Here is a 20,793-nt window from a genome sequence, read left to right as displayed (position 1 = left end):
GTTAAAATATTTAAAAGTTTGAACCAAGTGACCACATTAAGTATATAATATAGTATTTCTTCTGGTTATACAATTTCATTCATTCATTCATTCAAGAGGTTTTTGCTATGTAGCCTAGGCTGGTCCTGAACTCTTGATCCTCCTGCCTCAGCCTCTAGGTGTGCACCAACCACCACATCCAACCAATCATGTATTTTTTGTTGTTTTTGTTTTTGTTTTATACTGGGGATCGAACTCAGGTCCTTGTGCTTTCGAGGCAGGCGGTGGAACCACTGAGCTAAATCCCTGGCCCCAACCATATATTTTTAATTGAGCTATTTGAAAAGAAATACAAAAAGACATTAAGGTGTAAAAGTCACTCATTATCTCATACCCCAAGAAAACTGTTAACATTGGACACATTTCTTTCAATCATACATACATTATAAACTTATTTATATTTGTAAATTTGGAACATATTGTAATATTTTTATAGTCTACTCTTTCCCCCTACTTACTAATTATTTGTATCTTCCTGTGTCATTGAGATTATGACTTATTTAACCATTGTGTTTATTGAGTATTTAGAGGTTACTTTTATTTTTTGCTATCATAATTAACTTTGAGATAAAGTACATTGTGTCTAGACCTTTATTCACACATCTGATCATTTCAGTGGGATAAATTTCCTGGAAAGAAATAACTGGGTCAGAAGCTATGACCATTTGACAGGTTCTTGTTAGATACTGGCAAGTTGAAAGATATTTTTCTTGGTCTTAGGATAATGTGTGTGTGTGTGTGTGTGTGTGTGTGTGTGTGTGTGTGTGTATTTTTTTGGTACCTGGGATCAAACTTAGGACCTTGTGCTTTCAAGGCAGGCACTGGAACCCCTGAGCTAAATCCCTGGGCCGGGATAATGTATATTTATTTCCCCAAGGAATATATGTCGGATAAAAACATCATCAAAGCTGTCAAACAGCAGCAGCAAGAGGAGGAAGATGAAAAGATTCAAATATTTATCAAAGCAAAAAAGCATCTGGCACAAATCAGGAGAGAAAAAGAAGCTGAAACACACAGGTAGGACTTTTAAATAATTTGTAAATTAATAAAGTGCTGTCTGAGATTATTTTATCATAAATCAGAAGTTATGAGAGTAGTTGTTAGGAATAGAGGTCTCGGGGATTGAGAGACCTGATGGCTGGTCTGGGGCCTGGGTCAGGCCGCCCTGGGATGTACGGATGACTCTGGCCAGTGACTGGAAATGCCGGCCTTCTCTCTCAAAGGTATGAGCTGGGAAGGGCTTGGTGGGCCATGGTGTGTTCGTGGGAGCTGGAGCTGTGGAGACAGGTAGACTCACACGGAGTGGCTGGCGAAGAAATGAAGGTGCTGTAGTCCCTGGGGAACCACACATTTAAAGGCCAAAGGAGAAAAAAGAAAATGAACACCAGAGAAGTTTCTACAGATTGGAGTAAAACCAGAAAAAGCAGTTTCAGTCAGAAGGGAAGTGTCGCCAGGCCTAGATCACTAGAGGAACTGGGGCTGGTTGGAGGTGTAGTTCAGTGGAAGGGGCCCGGCCACACATGTGTGAGGTCCTGTATTCCATTCCCAGCACTACAAAAAATGAAAAAAAGTAAAAGGAAATGCAGGGATTAAATAAGATTTTTAAAATGAAGTATCACTCAAAGTAGAGGTGTGCGCTTCCTTAGTGAGGAGTTTGGATGGGTATAGAAGGGTAGGAGGCCAGATTGCAGTACAGGATGTTTCTCACATGCTTTTCCCCTGTGCAGCATCCTCTCTCACATCTCTGAGTCTTCACAGTGGCCCTTAGGGCTCTGCCCCTGCCCCCTCCCGCTGATCCCATGTGCATCTTTCCCACATCATCTCTCTCACTGTGTGCTCCTTTTCCCTCTTCTCACCTGCACTGGACTTCTCCTGCATGCTCTCTGGGGAATGCTCACCTCCAAAGAATGTGTATCTTGTTCCATTAACTCTTAGAAATAGATTTAAGAAAATTTTTTTGAGACAGGGTCTTGTTCTCTAGTAGGCTAGCATGGAACTCACAGCGATCCTCCTGCCTCAGCTTCCCAAGTGCTGGGATTACAGGCGTGCACCACCACACCTGGCTCACTCTTTCAAATCTTTGCTCAAATAATACTTTTCATGGAGGCTTTCCCTATCATTTAAAATCACATCCTTTCTTTTTTTTTTTTTTTGGTACCAGGGATTGAACTCAGGTCCTTGTGCTTGCACAGCAGACGGCGAAACCACTGAGCTAAATCCCCGACCCTAAAATCACATCCTTTAGAGAGCCCTTGCCTAGCATGCTTCAATCCCCAGTACCACAAAAATCAATCAACAAATCACATCCTTTTTTTTTTTCAAATCACATCCTTTAGATTAATGACCAAAAGAAGAAGAAATCCTACACCTTCTGCATCAGCTTTCTGTCCCTATAAACAAATATCTGAATAGTCAACTTAAAAAGGGAGTTTTATTTTGGCCCGCAGCTTTGGAGGAGTTAAAATGTTTTGTTCAACTGTTATATCCTTAGCACTTGCAATAGTGTCTGGTGCATAGTAAACAATCAAAAGTTATAAAATACTGTTTTTCAAATCCTAGCTGAAATTGTGGCTTTCCCACAAGGCTTTCTTCCTTTCCCTCCTCTTTCTGTGTCACTTTCTGGTGTACCCGCAGCATGTATCACCCTTTTCCTTACACAATTCTTTGCATAAATGCCCTTTTTTCCACTTTGTAATTCCCTTGGGGCGTGCACTGTGTCCTTTTGATTGTTTCTCACATGCTGCTTTGCAAATTCACTCAATAAATTAGCAATTTGTCATAACTAAAATATTTTGTCCAGTTTCCTTTCCCCCTGCCTTTAGCAAAATGCATTCATTGTTTATGATGTAGCAGAAACACACTTGGCTCTGGACTAGAAAGAATCTATTCAGTCCCTGACCTTGGGACCTCACAGTGTACAGGGAAAGTGACAATAAACAGATCAAGTCAACAAAGTGCTACAAATAAGTTCCAGACAGGGCATAATGAGAGGATGTATTTAGATAACTTTTTTTTTTCAGTGTTGGGGTCAAACCCAGGGGCCTCAAGCATGCTAGGCAAGCACACTACCAGTTAGCTACATCTCTAACCCTGGATTTTGATAACTTTTATTAGTTATTTCCTAGGTTTTATTTAAAGAAAATCCTTTTCCAATCCAACATCTTCCAATGTTAGAATGAGCAGGTAGTCTAATAACAGAGTTTAAAATTTTTTCAATGTGGAGAATTTAACACCTTTTTTTCTGTACTTACATAATTATATGATGCATAGTATATTACTCTTTGGATTTTTAGACTATGTTACTTTATAGTTATAAAGGTTTATTTCTCCATAAGTAATCAATGCATAAAGGGAACAATGAGTCTCTTTTTAGTTTTATAAAAGATGATAACATATCTCAGATTTTCTAATTAAATTGGGTCCATTACAGATCTGTTCATAAAGATTTGACAAGTATGGTTACTTTTGTTACAGGCTAATGGAGGAACGGAGAGAAAAAATAAATAATTTCCTGAGTGAACTAATAAAAGAGAAACTTGATAATGAAGATTTGATTATTGCTAAAGATATTGCAGAAGCTGAGGCTGAATGGGAGAAAAAAGAAAAAGAAAAGTGTGAAAAAAACAAAGCAGATTTAAAAGCAATTGCAGAACATAGAGCCATTATGGTAAACAATTAAATTATGACAAATACAAATAGACAAATTTAAGACTTTTCCACTGTGGTTTCTACCCCTTCTGTCTCTTTGACCCAAAACTTGCAAATGTGAAAAACAAAGTATAAATTGTCTTCCTATAATCATGAAATTGGACAATGTCTACTTTCTGACAGAAGGTGACATGACAATTGATTACAAATATTTGTAAATGCAAAGACTGTTTGAGAACCATCTTAATATACAAATAATACTCTTTATTTAATGTCCTTTTTTTGTGTGTGGTACTGGTGATTAAACCTAGGATCTTGTGCACGTTGGGCAAGCACTCTACCACTGAGCTATACACCTTGATCTTTTTGAGACTTGGGTCTCTCTAAGCTTCCCAGGCTGGCCTTGAACTTGCTGTCCTCCTGCCTCAGCCTCCCAAGTAACTAGGATTACAGACACGTGCCATCATGCCTGACTCAATATACTTTTCATATAGATGTTTTAAAGACTAAGTAAAAATAACCAAATATTTCTGTATTTCTTTTTTTCTTTCTTTCTTTCTTTTTTTTTTTCAGCCCTGCATCTGCAGGGCTATTTCTGTATTTCTTAATCTTTAAAAAAAAATATATCTCCTACATGACTATCCTAACATTTAAATGGGATAGCTTATAAACCTTGTAACAATTAAATTTTCACCTACAAATATTTTTCTATATTGAGAAGCTCTTATTTTTTTGTTCCTATGTTTTCTTTCTTTCTTTTTGAAGTATTGGGGTTGAACCCAGAGCTTTGCATGTGCTATGCAAGTGCTCTACCACTGAGCTATATCCCCAGGCCTTTTAAAATATTGAGACAGGTTCAGTTGCTCTTGTTGGCCTCAAACTTGCCATCTTCCTGCATCAGCCTCCTGAGTAGCAGGGACTATAGTTTCCCACAACCAACCCTGGCATTTTTTTTTAAATCAATAGAGACTGGTCTGTATCACTCTAATTAGGTTTCTATTGAGTGTTTCCTGATAATTCAAGAACGAAAATAAGGCATGTGGAATCCATCTAGGTCCTTATAGTTTTCTGCTCCTGCATTGCTCCTGGATGACTTTCTGTTTGAAACTTTCTGACTCTGTTCTTTTTCATTCAGAACTGGTTGCTAAAACTAGTTTTAATTTTCCCTTTGCTTTTAAACATCTAGATGAAAAATAAAGAGGAAGAAGAAAGACAAAGGAAAATAGAATCTAAACAACAATTGCTGGCAATCATGAAAGCAGATCAAATTTTCAGGGAGCAGGAAAAGGAGAAAAAACACAAAGCTGATATAGAACGCCGAGAAGTTCAAGATGCCCATATTCAACAAATGGTAATGATTCCTAAATGTTTTCATGTACTTCAGTGATAAATGTGGAATACAGAATTTGTGCTGGTTTGTCTTCCAACCAGTTTCTTTTGTTGGGTAAGAACAAATGGTCGTTACATTTATGATGCTATACAATATGTCAAAAATGTGAGTTTTCTGTTTTTATATGCACTGAGGTTCCCACACTAGGTTTTTCTTTTACACAATGTTTATTCTTCTTTAGTTTCTAGTGTGCTTTAGTCAATATTAATGAAAATGCAAATGCATGTGATAGTTTACAATAACCCTCATCTTCTTGGTTTTACTTTTTTCCCCGTTGCTTGGGACCTCATGGTTTTTGGCTGGGAGGGGAGTATGGGGGTCACAGATAGTAGAGGAGTTGGCATCCAATCATTTCCGACTAAAAGCTGTTTTCCAAAATGGCAATACCATTTTCTGTTCCTACCAGTAATGAATAGCACAGGTTGCTTTACATCCTTACCAATGCTTACTATTGTCACCCTGTAACATTAGCTTTTCTAATATAAGATGTGCTTTCCTTTGGATCTCCCTGATGACTAAAGATGATATCTTTTCATGTCCTTATTAGTATTTGTATGACTTCTTTTATGAAATGTCTGTTCAAACCTATTGCCAATTATTTAATTAGCTTTCTTTATTGTTTTAAAAACTTGTGTTCAAATATACAACATAAAATTTAGCATCTTATCCCCCCCCCCTTTTTTAGCTTTTGAGAAAGGTTCTTATGTACTCTAGGCTGCCTTTGAACAGATTTTGTAGCCCAGGCTGCCCTTGAACTCATGGCAATCCTCCTGCCTCAGCTTTCCATGTGCTGGGATTTACTGGCATGTGCGCCCTTACCCATTTTTAGGTATTCAGTTTAGGGGCATTAAGAACATTCACACTGCCTATCACCAAATGTTTTGCCCCACCCATGGGGTGCCTTGTCACTCTTGATACTATCCTGGATGCACAAAAAAGGTTTTAATGTTCATACATCCTTTTTGCCTTTTTTTTCATTTTATGCTTTTGATGTCATACCTGACATCATTTCAAAAGCTAAAGTCATGAAGCCTTTTCCTATGTTTTATTCTGAGACTTTCGTAGTTTTAGCTCTTAAGTTTTATCTCTTTGAACCATTTTTAGTTAATATTAAATTTATGGTCCTTTAGGTAAAAGTTCAGCCTCATTCTTTTGCATGTGGATATCCAGATTTCCCAGCACCATTTTTGGAAAGACTCTTCTTTCCTTGTTGAATCAACACAACAACTAGCACATGTGCCTTACTTGTAAACTTGGTATTTCACATTCATGTGAGTTGCTTTAGTCCCTCGCACATTTCAATTTATTGAAGATATCAGGTCTAGGCTACTGTTTTGTACTGGAGTTTTCAGTTTTTAAAAATATTTTCATGGGGGCGGGGATTTAGCTCTGTGGTTTCGCCGCCTGCTGCGCAAGCGCAAGGACCCAAGTTCAATCCCCAGTACCAAAAAAAAATTTTTTTTTCATGGATATAAATATGTTCATATGTAGGTGAAAGAAGTTTTAAAATCCAGTATTTCTTAAAATGCTGTAGAAAAGACAGAATCAAAAGTTGCTAGGGCCGGAGATTTAGCTCAATGGTTCTGCCACCTGCCTCACAGGTGCAAGGTCCCAAGTTCGATCCCTGGTAACCAAAAAAAAAAAAAAAAGTCACATTTTCACAGAAAAGACATTAAAACTACCTCATCCAGTGCAACTTAATGTAAACATTACAAGACAAAAATTTTAAAAATATTGGTAAATTGGCTTTTGGCAGATTGCCTATTTATTCCACTAAATCTCTGATCAATTTATTAATTGTTCCAACTTCAAATTCTTGGGAAACCGGATGTAATTAGCGTAATTACAGGTTACAAATTTAATTACAAATTAAAATTACAAATATTGACTGACAATTTGATCTTACGTGGTTGGGGCATACTGGGGTGACATGACAGTGGAGTTGAGCAGATGTGCCTTTTAAACTGCCCAAACTGCCTATTATCTAAATGACTGAAACAGGATTCTAAACTTAGTTGCCTGATTTTTATCTAAATTTCATGCTTTTAACTATTTTGTTATATCATTTGTTTGAAGAAATATCACATAAGGCTATTAGGTAAGTCTGATTCATACTTTTAGCATATTATTCTAGAATCATTGGAGAGTTTCTGAAATAAATCACAACATATTACAGCATATGGTTGTCAATTCTGAATTTGTAAATCATCAACCAGTTCAGAAAATTATATATATATATATATATTTTTTGAGATGGTCTTGCTAAATTGCTAAGTTGCCCAGGCTAAGCTTGAACTTGTGATCCTTCTGCCTCAGCTTCCCAGAGTGTTGGGATTACAGGCATGAGCCACTATACCTGTCTATATCTACATTTTCAAATGTTACATATATTTACAAAGATAATGTTCTTATCCAATATTAAATTGTATTTCATTTCTTTCCCAAATAGGCCAAAAATAAATTTAATGCACAACAAGCAAAAGAAGCAGAATTAGAATATTGCAGACGTACTGAAACTCTTGCAGCTGAAAAGGAGAAAGAATTTCAGGATTATGCCAGAGAAGTGATTGAACTTGAATCTGAATCAACAAGTAAATATATTTACCCTCTTGTAAAAGCTGTACAGGAAGGACCTGGAGGTGGCCGTGGACCAGCTTTTGTGGACAGAGGTGGATTAAGACCCAGCTATCAAGCAAATGATTTTACTGGAGTCCAGCTCCCTTTTTACAGTTCTCAGGAATCAAAATATAATTTACAGAAGTCTAAGGGAAGGCTAGGTTTTACATGGTAGAAAAATGTAAAGATTGAAAAGACTAGTAGCAAATATGAGCTACAAATGTAATATACTGTTAATAAAGCTGCTTTTCATCTCAGTACTATTATGCCCGACTTGCTTCTTCATACTATTTCCATTGATATATAAAACCACAGTTGACTTTCCTTTTTTATTGTAAATACATGAGGTCAAATTTTATTCAAACTACATTCACTGGTATCAAGTATATTCACAATACTGTGTGTCTATGCCTGTTTACTGCTCCAAATGGAGCCATGTATCCATTAAGCCGTAGCTCTCCAGTCTCCCTCTCAAAAGCCTCCTGCACCCACTAATCTGCTTTGTCTCTATAGATTTGTCTATTCTGTGCATTTCATATAAATGGAATCATATCATGGGCTTATTTTACTTAGTATATTTTCAAGGTTCATCCATGTCTCACAATGTACAGTATCATACTTAATTCCTTTTCTGGCTGAATAATATTCCATATATTTCCTTCTTCAGCAAAAATTCATATGCTTATTTGTTCTATCTTTCAGTACTTAAGTATCAGTATCAATGTTATTACTAACAATAAGATTACTGAATATAGTTTAGACTTGTGGTTTATTTTGTAGAGTGTATCTCACCAGATATGTTCAAAGTGCTGTTTTGCCACCAGCTTGATACAGATTCAGGTCTTAATGAATCCCATTTGCCTGCTTCACAGAACCTAAGTTACCATCATAACGACCCCCAAGTATACAATTCCATAGTGTTAACTATATTCACTTGGCTGGGAACCTCTGGAACTTTGCCAGCCTGCACGATTGGAGCTCCATACACAAGAAGCAACTACTCCCTACTGCCCACTTCCCTTAACTTCTGGGAATCACCATTCTAATTTCTGTTCCTAGAAATCTGACCACTCCACATACCTCATGTAAGTGGAATCACAGACTATTTTTTGGGTAACTATTTCACTTTGCATAATGTCCTCTAGTTTCATCCAGCGTGGCATGTACATTTCCTTCTTTTTTAAGACTGAATAAACTCTCAATGTATATTATATATACCCTAAGTGTATATATACTGACATTTACATATATACTTTATCCATTCCTTCAAAAATGGATCCTTGGATTGCTTCCACCTCTTGGCTGTTGTGAATAATGCTGCTGTGAACATGGGTATATAAATCACTCTGAGATGCTCTGTCCTTTTTGGATATACACCCAGGAGTGGAACTGCTGAATCACATTCTACTTAAAATTTTAGTGGGCCGGTGATTTAGCTCAGTGGTTCCACCTCCTGCCTCCAAAGTGCAAGGACCAGAGTTCGATCCCCGGTACCAAAAAAAAAAAAAAAGTATGTAGGTTATTTTTACACAGAATCATTTTTACTTAATAGCTTCTAGAGATCAGAGCACAGCAGTGCATAAAGACCCTCATATTTTCTCCCAACTGGCAGAGTATTTTGTTTACTGAGCCACTGACACACAAGTAGGTATTTGGGTAGTTTTTAGTGCTACAAATTTCTGTAATTAGGAGCTTTATGTTGTCTGTTCTTGACAGGGTGCCTCTCAGATCCCTATAAATGGGAGTGCTGGGTGAAGGTCATTCTCTGAGATGAAAACTAAAAAAAAGTTTTCAGGTCATCATCCTCTGGGAATGTTAATTTACTGTTTCTTCAGTACTAAGGAACATCCTAAATTTTCCATGTTATTTTAGAGCTGACTCTTTAATAGCCTGCAGTGACCCTCACCCAAAAATGATTGTGCCTAAGTACATGTGGGAAGGGGATGACCATCTATACTTTCAAAAATGGTGAGCCAGGCATGGTGGTGCACCCCTGTAATCCTAGCCTATCACTCTATATATTCTAAATCTGCAAATGTGAAGATGCCAAGGGAGTACAGTCGATTAACAAAAGGGCAGCTGGTGGAACATTTACATTTTTCAAGGGAATACACAGAATGTGGGACTGATAAAACACTGGAGGTTGTTACTAGCTTGAGACAATATATTAAATGCACTGTTCCTTCTGATCATATGCTTTTTTTTTTTTTGCGGTACTGAGGATCAAGCTCAGGACCTTGCACTTGCCAGGCAGGCATGGTGTCAGAATTACATCCCCAGCCCTGACCATATGCTTTTTGTAAAGCTGTATTCTTAGGGGTTGATGGGATTAAAACTCAAGTACTACACAAAGATCAATGTATTAAGGGAAAAGGGTGGGAGTAGGCATCAAACCTAACCCCAAGCTTTGAGATTAGTAGATTTTTAAATGTTAAATTGGCTGTGGTAGTGCATGGCTGTAATCTTCGTACTCAGGAGGTTGAGGGAGGGGGATCATCATGTGTTCAAGGTCACCCTGAACCACATAGTGAGACCTTGTCTCAACATCCTCCCAAAAATTTTTTTGCAAATATCTATAGAAAATGTTATAAAAATAAAAATTATAAACCCATTAATTTATAAAAATTATAAATTTATTACAATTATAATCAAAATTATAAATTTATTGATTTATAAAAATGTTAGGATATACTTTAGCTAGGTGAACTATTTAATAAATGTTAGGTGTTACTTAGGGATAGCACCATGTTGAAATTACTGGAATGCAAGGGGTAACGTGAACCAACAAAGTCTGGGAACCTCTGCCATATAGCCTTTCCTTTAAATTAAGCTTGTTATCTAGTGGTGATTCGTAACTTTAGAGGGGTGTAGCTCTATGGTAGAGCATTTGCCTAGTACCATCACCAGAAAGAAATAAAGAAAAAATTAAGGTAAAAACTATTTTCACATTGTAAAACAAAGTTTTATACAAAACACAGATATTCCTCATTTAATGACAGTTCAGACTTAAAACCCTCTCTTTATACAGTTCTATACAACTTGTTTACAGAGCCTCAATGTCTTTTTGGTGTGGTACTTCTCATACAGTATTGTAATTTTTGCTGATTGTACTGTATAGTAGTTTTATGTTGTTATACATTATAGTACTGCATGTAAGAGTTATGCAAATAAAGTTATCAAGTTGGAGTTTTTTGACCATTTCTCTGTTCTGAATATTGTAATGTACACACAATATACAGTTCCTTATTTAGCAACCAAGTAAGCCAACAACACAGTTGTAGGAACAAACTTGGTTGTTAAATGAGGAGTTTGCAGCAAATCACATAAAACAGATGTATAACCAACTTATGCTGAGTGAAGGATTAGGCCCACTAGTTTTTCTCCCTTACATATACAATTTATTTCTTTCAATTGGGCTGAACTTTTAGAATACATTATAAGAGTACATGACTAGAGTACAAGGTTATGCAAATTACAAAATAATTACAGAAAAACTGGTATAGTATAAAAATAGCTGTAATTCAATTTGAAGAGAAATTGATATAAACTGAAACCAAGACATTTTGAACACTAAGAGAGGGGGAAAAGGTGCAAAAATTACAAATTGGCACCTTAACAAAAAGTAGTGTAGTATTAAGGGAATGTTTAGGAGTGAAATTTAAAGTAAAAAAGCTTAGCGCAGTGGTGCGCGCCTGTAATCCCAGCTGTTCAGGAGGCTCAGGGAAATCTTGAGTTCAAGGCCAGCTCAGGCAAGAGCCAGAAACCCCATCTTTTAAAAAAAAAAAAAAAAAAAAGGAAAGAAAATAAAGCAAATTATTGCTGAATGTGCTTTAATACACAATTGGTACAGTTTATGTAGCACTCATACTTTACATATTCTCGGTAAAGCATTTAAAAACACTGCAGACTTCAAGTTTTAATGATATTCACCTGTTAACATGCACAAACCACTGAATATCGAGGAGTTTTTACCTATGCATATATTTTCAAATTAACTAGGTTCATTTTTCCTAAATGTCGAAATAAAAATAAAGCCAAATAAAAATTAGACATTTTGTTTTACAAAAGTAATCATTATATGGATTTACAATAGCATTAAATTAAAATGACAGGCACAGGACATACTGTAGTAGCCTTAATGGTGAGAGATTTGGAGGAATTAAAAAGCAAATGGTAGCATTCTAATAGTAACACAAATTCCCTATGATGAATCTGATTATTATGTATATCTAAAATGTACCAATAAATTTAATTTTAAAAAAGGACATAGCAGAAAAAAGTTTACTGGGGCAAAAGACATAATGCAAAAGGAAATATGATTAAACATTCACACTAGAATTTATTTCCAAACCTGGAAATCATCACTGCTGACTAAATTCTTTAAGAAATTTGATCTTGTTAAACTCTGCTTTTCTCAGTAAATAATTTTATATTCCCATGGGAAAAATACGTGTATTTCAGTTGGTTTATTTTCATTATTTAGCTTTTAATGAGAAAAAAAATGTCAACTAATACAATAATTTAAAGAATACAAAACCAAATTGTTTGTTATAGTATAGTTTATTTAATACAATGTTTAACTATAAAAGTTAATACAGCTTTGAAGTTTAAATTTTGTAAAATGCAGTTTGCAGAAAACAGTCCAACAGTAACTACACTAATGATAGGAGAAGCAGCATTATGAAACTAATTTTACAATTGAGGAGACGACAATTTTTTTTCTAAATTTCATTAAAAAAATATACATCACAGTGACTTCTGAGCTAGGAAAAGAAGTACAGTAACTTCATTATGTTTTCCCTTCCACAAAAAGCAGCCGCAACTTTGAATATGTCCACACACAGAAATACCCAATTCATTTATCAGTCTTTGAAAATACTATGAACACACAAAGGAGGAAGAAAATATACAGCATGTGCTTTTGGTTAACATATAATTTGCTGGGGTGCGGGGAGCAGAAACACAAATGAACCCCACCATACCCTTCCACACCTAAAACCAAAAAACCCTTCACCAACTCCCTTCTCCAACCTTGCTGATGGAATTCTTTTCATGTGATTTGTAGTTTTCTTTTCCTTTAATATTTACTTCTTTGTCACACAACAAGCCAGAGTTTGCCTCTGCCTGAATCCCTTAAAGGCAGCTGGGAAGCCCACTGCACCAGGTGTGTCATCCAACACTGCACTCCTTAGGGATTTTATTTTTCTCCCCAAACAAGTATTTGAATAAAACACAAGTTTTTACAATAAAAGTTTATCAACCTACAATCCATGGAGAATTTATTCAATTGTAAATGTATGAATCCTAAGAGAATAATTATAGTAAAATAACCAAAACAAGACAAAAATATCCATTTTTCTTTATACCAATTAGCCATATGGTATATATTTAAAATACCTTCTAGTGAAGGCAAGGCCAAAAAGTTTCTACAGAAATTTACAAAAAAGCTCAGTGTGACGAAATTACCACCTAAAGTACAACAAACTACTAAAAAACATACTAACTTGCTCCAAAAACTAAATATAACTTAGAATTGCCAGTTATTACAATTATCCAAAATACTAGAAACCCAATTTGTGCCTGTCCATAACATAATGAAATCTTGTTTGAGTTTCATACCTTCCATTGGGCACAAGAATCAAAGGCCATTCAGCAAACCCACCATGGATCAGTATCAGTGCAAAGACAGATTCATTAGATAAATTCTTTGCAACTTCAGAAGGCTTCAATTAGTTAACTTAAAAGATATTACATAACCTATGAACTCACCAACTATAGAGTAATTAAAAACTTTTAAACTCAACTGTTGATTCTCATCTGTTCATTAATCTCTCTCCAGTACCAGTTTCTGGGGCAGATACCTTACACAGAAAAAAAAAAAAATTCACATGATAATCATAAAAATTCTATGTACTAAATTTTTTGCAGCTATCACCAATCAAGTAATAAAAAATGAAAATAACTGTTAAAGACTATTAAGTTAAAGACAGGTATGAACTGTAAACTCAGATGTAACTGTAAAATCAATATGATGGGAAAAATTAAACAACTGATTTCTAGGCAAACAATGTCCAAAGTAAACATTAAAGAAGGCACAACTGGGATGGGGATTTAGCTCAGTGGTTCCGGTGCCTGCCTTGCAAGTGCAAGGACCCGAGTTTGATCCCCGGTACCAAAAACAAAAACAAAAACAAAACAAAACAAAAAAAGATGGCACAACTACTAAAAATGTAATAAAAGGAAAGGACCTCTTGAGGCTTTGCTATTCAGATGTGAGTGTAGATCTTAGGGTATAAATTAATTCTGCCTAATCATCGTTTTCCAAGTTTTTTATACTCTGAAAATGTCCTTTTTCATCTCAACTCCTTCACATCTGTTTTATGGAAACAGCTAGTAAAGCTTTTTTAAAAAAGACCCCTATATATAATGCTTAGAATAGAGTTGTCTTTTGGTAACACTGCATATGAAATTACCTTTCCTCCCTATGGATACTTTTTGAAACTCAAGATTTGGAAAGTACTTGTCGATATTCTTAATAGATAAAACTCACGGACTTTAAAAAATGTGTTATCAGAAATTCTTTCTTAAATAGTACCTGTCTTAAAGTTCAAATAATTTGTCAGTTTTAAAAATGCAACTTACTGAATTTTTAAAACAATAATTTAAAATATATAACAGATCATAGAGCTTGGGTACTCAGACTCAATATATATATACATATATATATATTTTTTTTTCTGATACTGGGGATTGAACTCAGGACCTTGCACTTGTGAGGCAGGCACGGTGCCACTGAGCTAAATTCCCGGCCCTCAATAATTCTTAATGTGGGTCTGTGGTCAGTTCCTAAGGAATCACTCTGAATTATAATAAACATCTACTACTTTTACAGGAAATAAAATTAGGAAAAAAATCCATTCTGGATATTTGTTTCAAGATATTTTAAACAAACTTAGAATCATTACACTATTCTGCAACAGCTACAATGCCAAATGATTACTATATTAATCAATAATGGGAAGTATTATGCTAAGCATCACTATTCAGTACAAATAGCACTGGGTAGCTAATGGAGTTATCAAGAATCTACCTTGGTAATAAAGTTAACACTATACTGACAAATATTAAAGTACAAAACTCTCTAGAGTCCACTATTGATTGGAATTTTGAAATTTCTTTTAAAATGAGGCAGGTTTTGTGTTTGCTGGATGTTCAATGTTTTCTTCAGAAGAGATATTACAGAATAAAAGGCCACACATCACAAAAATGGCAAAATACAACACACAAAATTCTGAATGGACTTTGGATGTGTTTAGTGTTTAACTCTGTAAGCTACCAAATTTTGCAACTTTCTGTTTTACTCTACATGGCAGTGTTTTACATGCCAAGTTAAAATAATATTAACAGTGATGGTACAAAGCCATAAAGCCACCTGAGTAGAAAGAAACCAGAGTCATAAACATGCTATAGCCTCATACATTTATAGAAAAGATGCTCTTTTTTTTTGCCATTTGAAACTCACAGCTATGAGAGATAGAGAAGATACTTCAAGTTTAAAAAAACAAAAAACATGCAGAGTTAACACTCAATGCTAGATAGGTTGGTGGCCAAAAATCAGAAATCTTAGAAGTTAACATATCAATAACAACACTTTTTAGAATCTGTCTAGCTTAAGGACCCGGAGAAGCTGTACGTTTTAATGAGTTTTTTTTTTAATTTTAGGAAAAGAAAGTAAAAATAATAATGTTCTCATAAAGCAATAATTTCAACTCTTCAGACCAAAACCAATAAAAAATTGAGAATTAAAATCTGATCTTCCTGTAAAATGCTGTATAACAGCAATTCAAGCTCAATCAGCACATCAACTGAAAAAAATTATGTTAAGATTCTTACAGACAGGTAAGTAAAACACAACTAGACAGAAATATTAATAAGAAGATATGAAACAAGACAACTAAATGTTCATCTATCTTAAAGCACAAATAACTATAAAATCAAAAGTGATGATTTAAGATCTCATATTATTAGGATCCTGCTTCTATGTAATTAATGTATCTTTTTTTTTTTTGGTACCGGGGATCAAACTCCAGTCCCTGCGCCTGCAGGGCAGGCCGCAGAACCACTGAGCTAAATCCCCGGCGCACTTCTGTGTAATTAAAATAAATTGATACAAGCCTCTATTATAAATGCAATCATAAAATCTATACAAAATTTCCTCTAGTGGTGTCTAGTTACTTTAATCACAAGAAACGCAAGCTTTTGTAACAATCGAATGCAACCATCAGTTCTGCTTATTTCCAAATGGCTGATTAAACAAATTAGGATGCTGTTGGCCGATTACTGCAACACAAAAATGCATACATTAAAATAGTTTAACATAGCACACAGTGTTACACCAAAATGTTTTTCTCATTTCAAATTTATTAAAACTTTAGCAGTACAAATAATCCAGGTTGCAGATTATCAAAAGATCAACTCAATGAAGTCCACATTAAAAAAAAAAAAAAGGATAGACAACTCAAAAAACAATGAAAACAACGTAAAGGATATTCACCAGCAAGTCCCTAAAACTTAAGTTTTGAGACAGAAAGGAAATAAATTTATACAACTCACTCATCCACTTTTGTCTTCATCTGTACCAGGGCTAGATTCATGATCAAATTTTTTGTTTTTATCATGTACATGGTCATTTTCTGGAGCCTTTGATTTTTGGTTTTCATTTTCCACTGAGGATCTGGTCTTCTCATCCTCCTTAGTTTTCGATGTGGAGGACTTTAATTCACTGTCTTGGCTTTGTTTTATTTTTGAGAATGGACTTTGATCTCTATCACCCTTTTTTTCCCTGTTACTACTTGAGCTATTATGATCACGATTTTTAGAGTACATTCTTTTCTCACCCTCAGAATTTTCTTTTCTGTGTGAGCTCTTACTTTCTTGGTTTCTATGTTTTTCCTTGTTTCTGCTTTGACTTTCTTCTCTCTCTGAGCTCCGTGAATCTCTCCTCCTCCTTCTCCTATCTTTACTTCTTGATCTTCCTGGTGTTCCTCTTCTCTCTCGGCTTCGTGACCTTCCTCTTCTCCTGTACTCCTCTCTGTATCTATGGTACTCCTTGCTTCTGCTTCGATCTCTGTCATGGCTTCTGGATCGCGCTCTTCGGCTCCTGTCCCTACTTCTGCTTCGTTCCCTTGTTCTACTATTGTAACTGTGTTTACCTTTAGTTACATCACGTTCTCTACTCCTGGACTGTGCGCGTCTATCCTTTTCTTTACTTTTACTATGATCGTGCTCATTACTTTTTGATTCTATCTGCTTAAACTTCTCTTTACTTCTACTCCTTTCTTGATCTTTTCCTTTAGAATCAAATTGCTTTTCTTTTTCTTTAATATTCTCATGATCTCTTTCTTTACTCCTCGACTTCAACCTCCTTTCATCATGTCTGTTATGTTTTGAATCTCTTTCCTTACTCTTTGATTTCTCTTTGCTTTTACTCCTACTTTTAGATTTGGCCCTTTTCTTCACTTTGTTTTTATTATATTTATCTTCTTTTTCTGAATTTTTTCTGATTTCTCTCTCTTTGCTGTCAGATTTATGGTCTTTAACTTTCTTTTCCTTTTCATTTTTTCTGTTTGGACTTTCAGACGCATGCCTGTGATCAGTTATTTTTCTCTCTTTTACTCTAACTGGGCTCCTTTGATTTTCTTTCACTTCATTCAACTCACTCCTAAAGAGGAAAAAATGATTTTTTGAAATGTTATTAGGAAAAGAACTTGCAATTAGCTAAAAGACACTATTTTTATTAAAGTATACAGAAATAAAATAGCTATCAGTAAAATAATTTTACGTACAACAGTTAAAATACTTATCACTACATTTTAAACCATAGTTGATCTTACTTATCCCCTTTGATCCATCTTTCACCACTCGATACCCTCATTCGTTGAGCTCTCTGCATCTCTTGCCTCCAATGTGGAGGAGTCTCACTACGTCTGAAACGATCCCTTGATCTGGATCTGGAAGGAGTTCGATAACGCTTAAGATAAGAAAGGGAAAAAATTAACATATAAAAATTTTAAAACAATACAATAGCAAAAGCATATATATTTATAGGTTTAAAAAATGGTGTTTCTGTGTCCTCTAAAATTACTAACATTAGGGCTGGGAGGTGTACCTCAGTGGCAAAACATAGGCTTGGCATGAGTGAGGCCCATGTTCTACCCAGGACCAATTAAATAACTATCAATAAGCAAACAAAAAGCTGGGCATGGTGGCGAATGCCTGTAATCCCAGCACTTGGGAGGCTGAGGCAGGAGGATCACTTCGAGTTCAAGGCCAGCCTGGGCTACTTAGTGAGTTCAGGGCCAGACTGAACTACAAAGGGAGACCCTGCCTCAAAAAACCAAAAAAAAAAAAAAAAAAAAAAAAAAGATGAAGAAATAAGCAAACAAAATTATTAAAATTTCCCATCTTTCAGGTAGGAATCAGTAAGACAGAAACTTTAAGTAGTTACATTGCAAATTTCAAGTAAGAAACATTAACCACAGAAGAAACTCTAGCCACCCATATATTCCCATGGAAGAGTCCTACCAAAGAGATGCTACTGTATACTAGCTATATAAACTCATACAAGTTGCCAAATTCCTATTTCCGTGTTATTTATACTTTTGGGGGGGGGGGTTCATCTATTTGTAATATAGCAACATTCTTTTACCACATTCTGCATTCTACCCTGGGATCTCCCAACATCCTAACTGACTTTTGAAAATAAATTTTCACACATTAAATTTCATTCTTTTATGTTATAAAGTTTTATACATAGTATTTGGACAAAAATACATTTTCATGTTTGTACCATCACTACACATTACAAAATGCTTTCTCTGACCTTATAAATTGCTTTACCTATTCAACTGTCCTGTACCTCCCCACAAACTCCTGGTAACCACTAATCTTGATGTTTCAAAGCAAATATCATGAGAAAAACAGAGTAAGCTTAGATGTTCACTTATTCAACCAATATTTACTTAGCCTTTAGCAAGCCCAACCACTGTACCACACACCAAAGCTAACAGTATGCCAAGATGCATAAACATCTATAGAACTACAACAGAGTGAGTATAAAAAGAGAAAACCTGCTCACAGAATAAGTAACAAAGAGATCTGACCTAGTAAAGAGTGTGATCAATTAAAATAATAAAAACTGAAAAGGTAAGGATAAGGAAAAACACGTAAAGCATAAGAAATATGATGTCAAAAGTTCCAAGACAAATGTAGCATGTTTTAGAAATGATCAGTAGACAGGTCAACTACCACTAAATCTAAAAATTGCAAGGGAAAAAAGACTAGATAATACTGATGACATAATCCAAGACTGGGTCTTATAGGGCACGGTAATAATTATGGATTTTGTCAGTCATGGTGGTGCCTGGCACCACCTGGGATGCCAAAATGTGGGAAGCTGAGGTAAGAGAATCTCAAGCTCAAGCCCAGCCTAGGCTACTTTGCCAAACCCTGCCTCAAGATAAAAAATAAAAAAGGGGGCTGGGAATGAGTACAGTGTGAAGGTCCTAGGTTCAATTCTCAGTGCTGTAAAATAATTTTTAAAAATCAAAAAGATTTATTCTAAGATCAATGGTAAGGGAGTAACATAATCAGTTTTTAAAATTCACTATTTTGGCTCTTGTTGGGGAAAATAATGAGCTTAGTGATTCTCAAAGTGTGACCTAAGGATCTCAAGATACAGGGGAACTATTTAGTCAAAACTATTTTTGGGCCAGGGATTTATCTCAATGGCACCACGCCTACCTCGCAAGTGCAAGGTCCTGAGTTCGATCCCCAGTACCCCCCCCCAAAAAAAGACTTATTATTTTCATTTTTTACTTTTGTCTTATCATGATCATACAGTGGAGTTACTCTGCGAATATATGACATATTTTGAAGTCACTGTTTTCATAGCTACTAGAATGTATGCTTCTATATTTTTGTGTTAGAAATGGTCCTTAGTTTTAACTTCTAAAAGAGTAAATATTCTACTAAAGACCATTTCTATCAAAAAAAGCTCTTTTGAGTCCTCAAAAAAATTACACACACACACACACACACACGGGATTGAACCCAGGTCTTTCACATGTGAAACAAGTCCTCTACCACTGAACTGTATCTCTAGCTCTTTTCAAAACTGTTCTTATTTTGAGACAGAGTCTTACTAAGTTGCCCAGGCTGGTCCTGAACTTGCAAACCTCCTGCCTCAGGCTTTCAAGTAGGTAAGATTATAAATTTGTACCACACAGTGATCATCTGCAAACATTTAACAATGTAAAGCAGTACAGAAATAAAAGTTTGAGGACTACCAAAATATGTTAGGAATCTTTATATCTGAGACCAATATGATGATGATTTGAATGAACATGGTGGGAGTGAAGCTTGAAAAACAGTTTCAGCATACTGAGGTAGAGCTGACAGAATCCGGCGGTGGATAAGATACATACGAATAAAAGGGTAGGATTCAAATGATTCTTGGGCTTTAGGTTTAAGGAACTGCAGAGGTAGTGCCAGTCTTTAAGGCAAAGAACCTAAAGAATCAGGTCTGTCTGAAGAATATGGGCTTGTGCTCCATTTTGTATATGTCAAGTCTGAGGAGCTCATTAAATGAACCTCTACAGCCAAGAGGAGCAGATGAAAATTTGAGTTATCAACCACGGAAGTAATGAGACTACCCAAGCAGCATGTGCACTGTAAAGAGATAGACTTTGAGATATTACATTATTTAAAGGCTAAAAGAGTATGAACTAGCATTGGAAATTTAAGACAGACTGGCCAAAGAGATAGGGGGAAAAAATGATGAAAGCAAGAGGCAGAGATATTATAAGGAGGGAGATTTATTGAGATGAAGACCAAAGAGATCTGGTAGATTTTGTGATGGAGCTGACTACATGGCAACATTATTTTTCAGCAGAATGCTGGGAGTAGAAGAAAAACTGAAGTACTTAAAGAATCGGTAAGAAGCAAAGAAGACAGAAGTATAGCTAAATTTCTAAAAAGTTTTGAAAACATAAGACTATATTTAAATTCATAGAATCCAATGAAGAGAAAGACTGAAATAC

The 20,793-nt window shown here is 35.5% G+C and overlaps 2 protein-coding genes across 9 annotated transcripts in view; one reads left to right on the top strand and one right to left on the bottom strand.

The window, feature by feature from the left end:
* Positions 1-7,950, top strand: part of Cfap210 (cilia and flagella associated protein 210) — a 31,341-nt gene extending 23,391 nt beyond the window's left edge. For all 3 annotated transcript variants that reach the window (XM_021238616.2, XM_004857634.3, XM_021238618.2), the window contains 4 exons: positions 917-1,056; positions 3,514-3,706; positions 4,874-5,038; positions 7,527-7,950. In XM_021238616.2, coding sequence (XP_021094275.1) covers positions 917-1,056; positions 3,514-3,706; positions 4,874-5,038; positions 7,527-7,868 — 840 coding nt within the window. In that variant the 3' untranslated portion in view covers positions 7,869-7,950. The remainder of the gene's footprint in view (positions 1-916; positions 1,057-3,513; positions 3,707-4,873; positions 5,039-7,526) is intronic.
* Ppig (peptidylprolyl isomerase G) overlaps positions 917-20,793 on the bottom strand; it is a 61,454-nt gene continuing 41,577 nt past the window's right edge. For all 6 annotated transcript variants that reach the window (XM_004857631.4, XM_004857628.4, XM_087200027.1 and 3 more), the window contains 2 exons: positions 17,587-17,723; positions 917-17,414 (listed from right to left, as the gene is read on the bottom strand). In XM_004857631.4, coding sequence (XP_004857688.2) covers positions 16,307-17,414; positions 17,587-17,723 — 1,245 coding nt within the window. In that variant the 3' untranslated portion in view covers positions 917-16,306. The remainder of the gene's footprint in view (positions 17,415-17,586; positions 17,724-20,793) is intronic.

Source organism: Heterocephalus glaber, unplaced genomic scaffold, assembly GCF_053883595.1.
Source record: "Heterocephalus glaber isolate CG9 unplaced genomic scaffold, H.glaber_assembly_v1.0 deba00000347, whole genome shotgun sequence".
Classification (NCBI taxonomy): Eukaryota; Metazoa; Chordata; class Mammalia; order Rodentia; family Bathyergidae; genus Heterocephalus; species Heterocephalus glaber.
The sequence above is the reverse complement of the archived record's forward strand: the minus strand, read 5'-3'. Positions and strand labels throughout refer to the sequence as shown.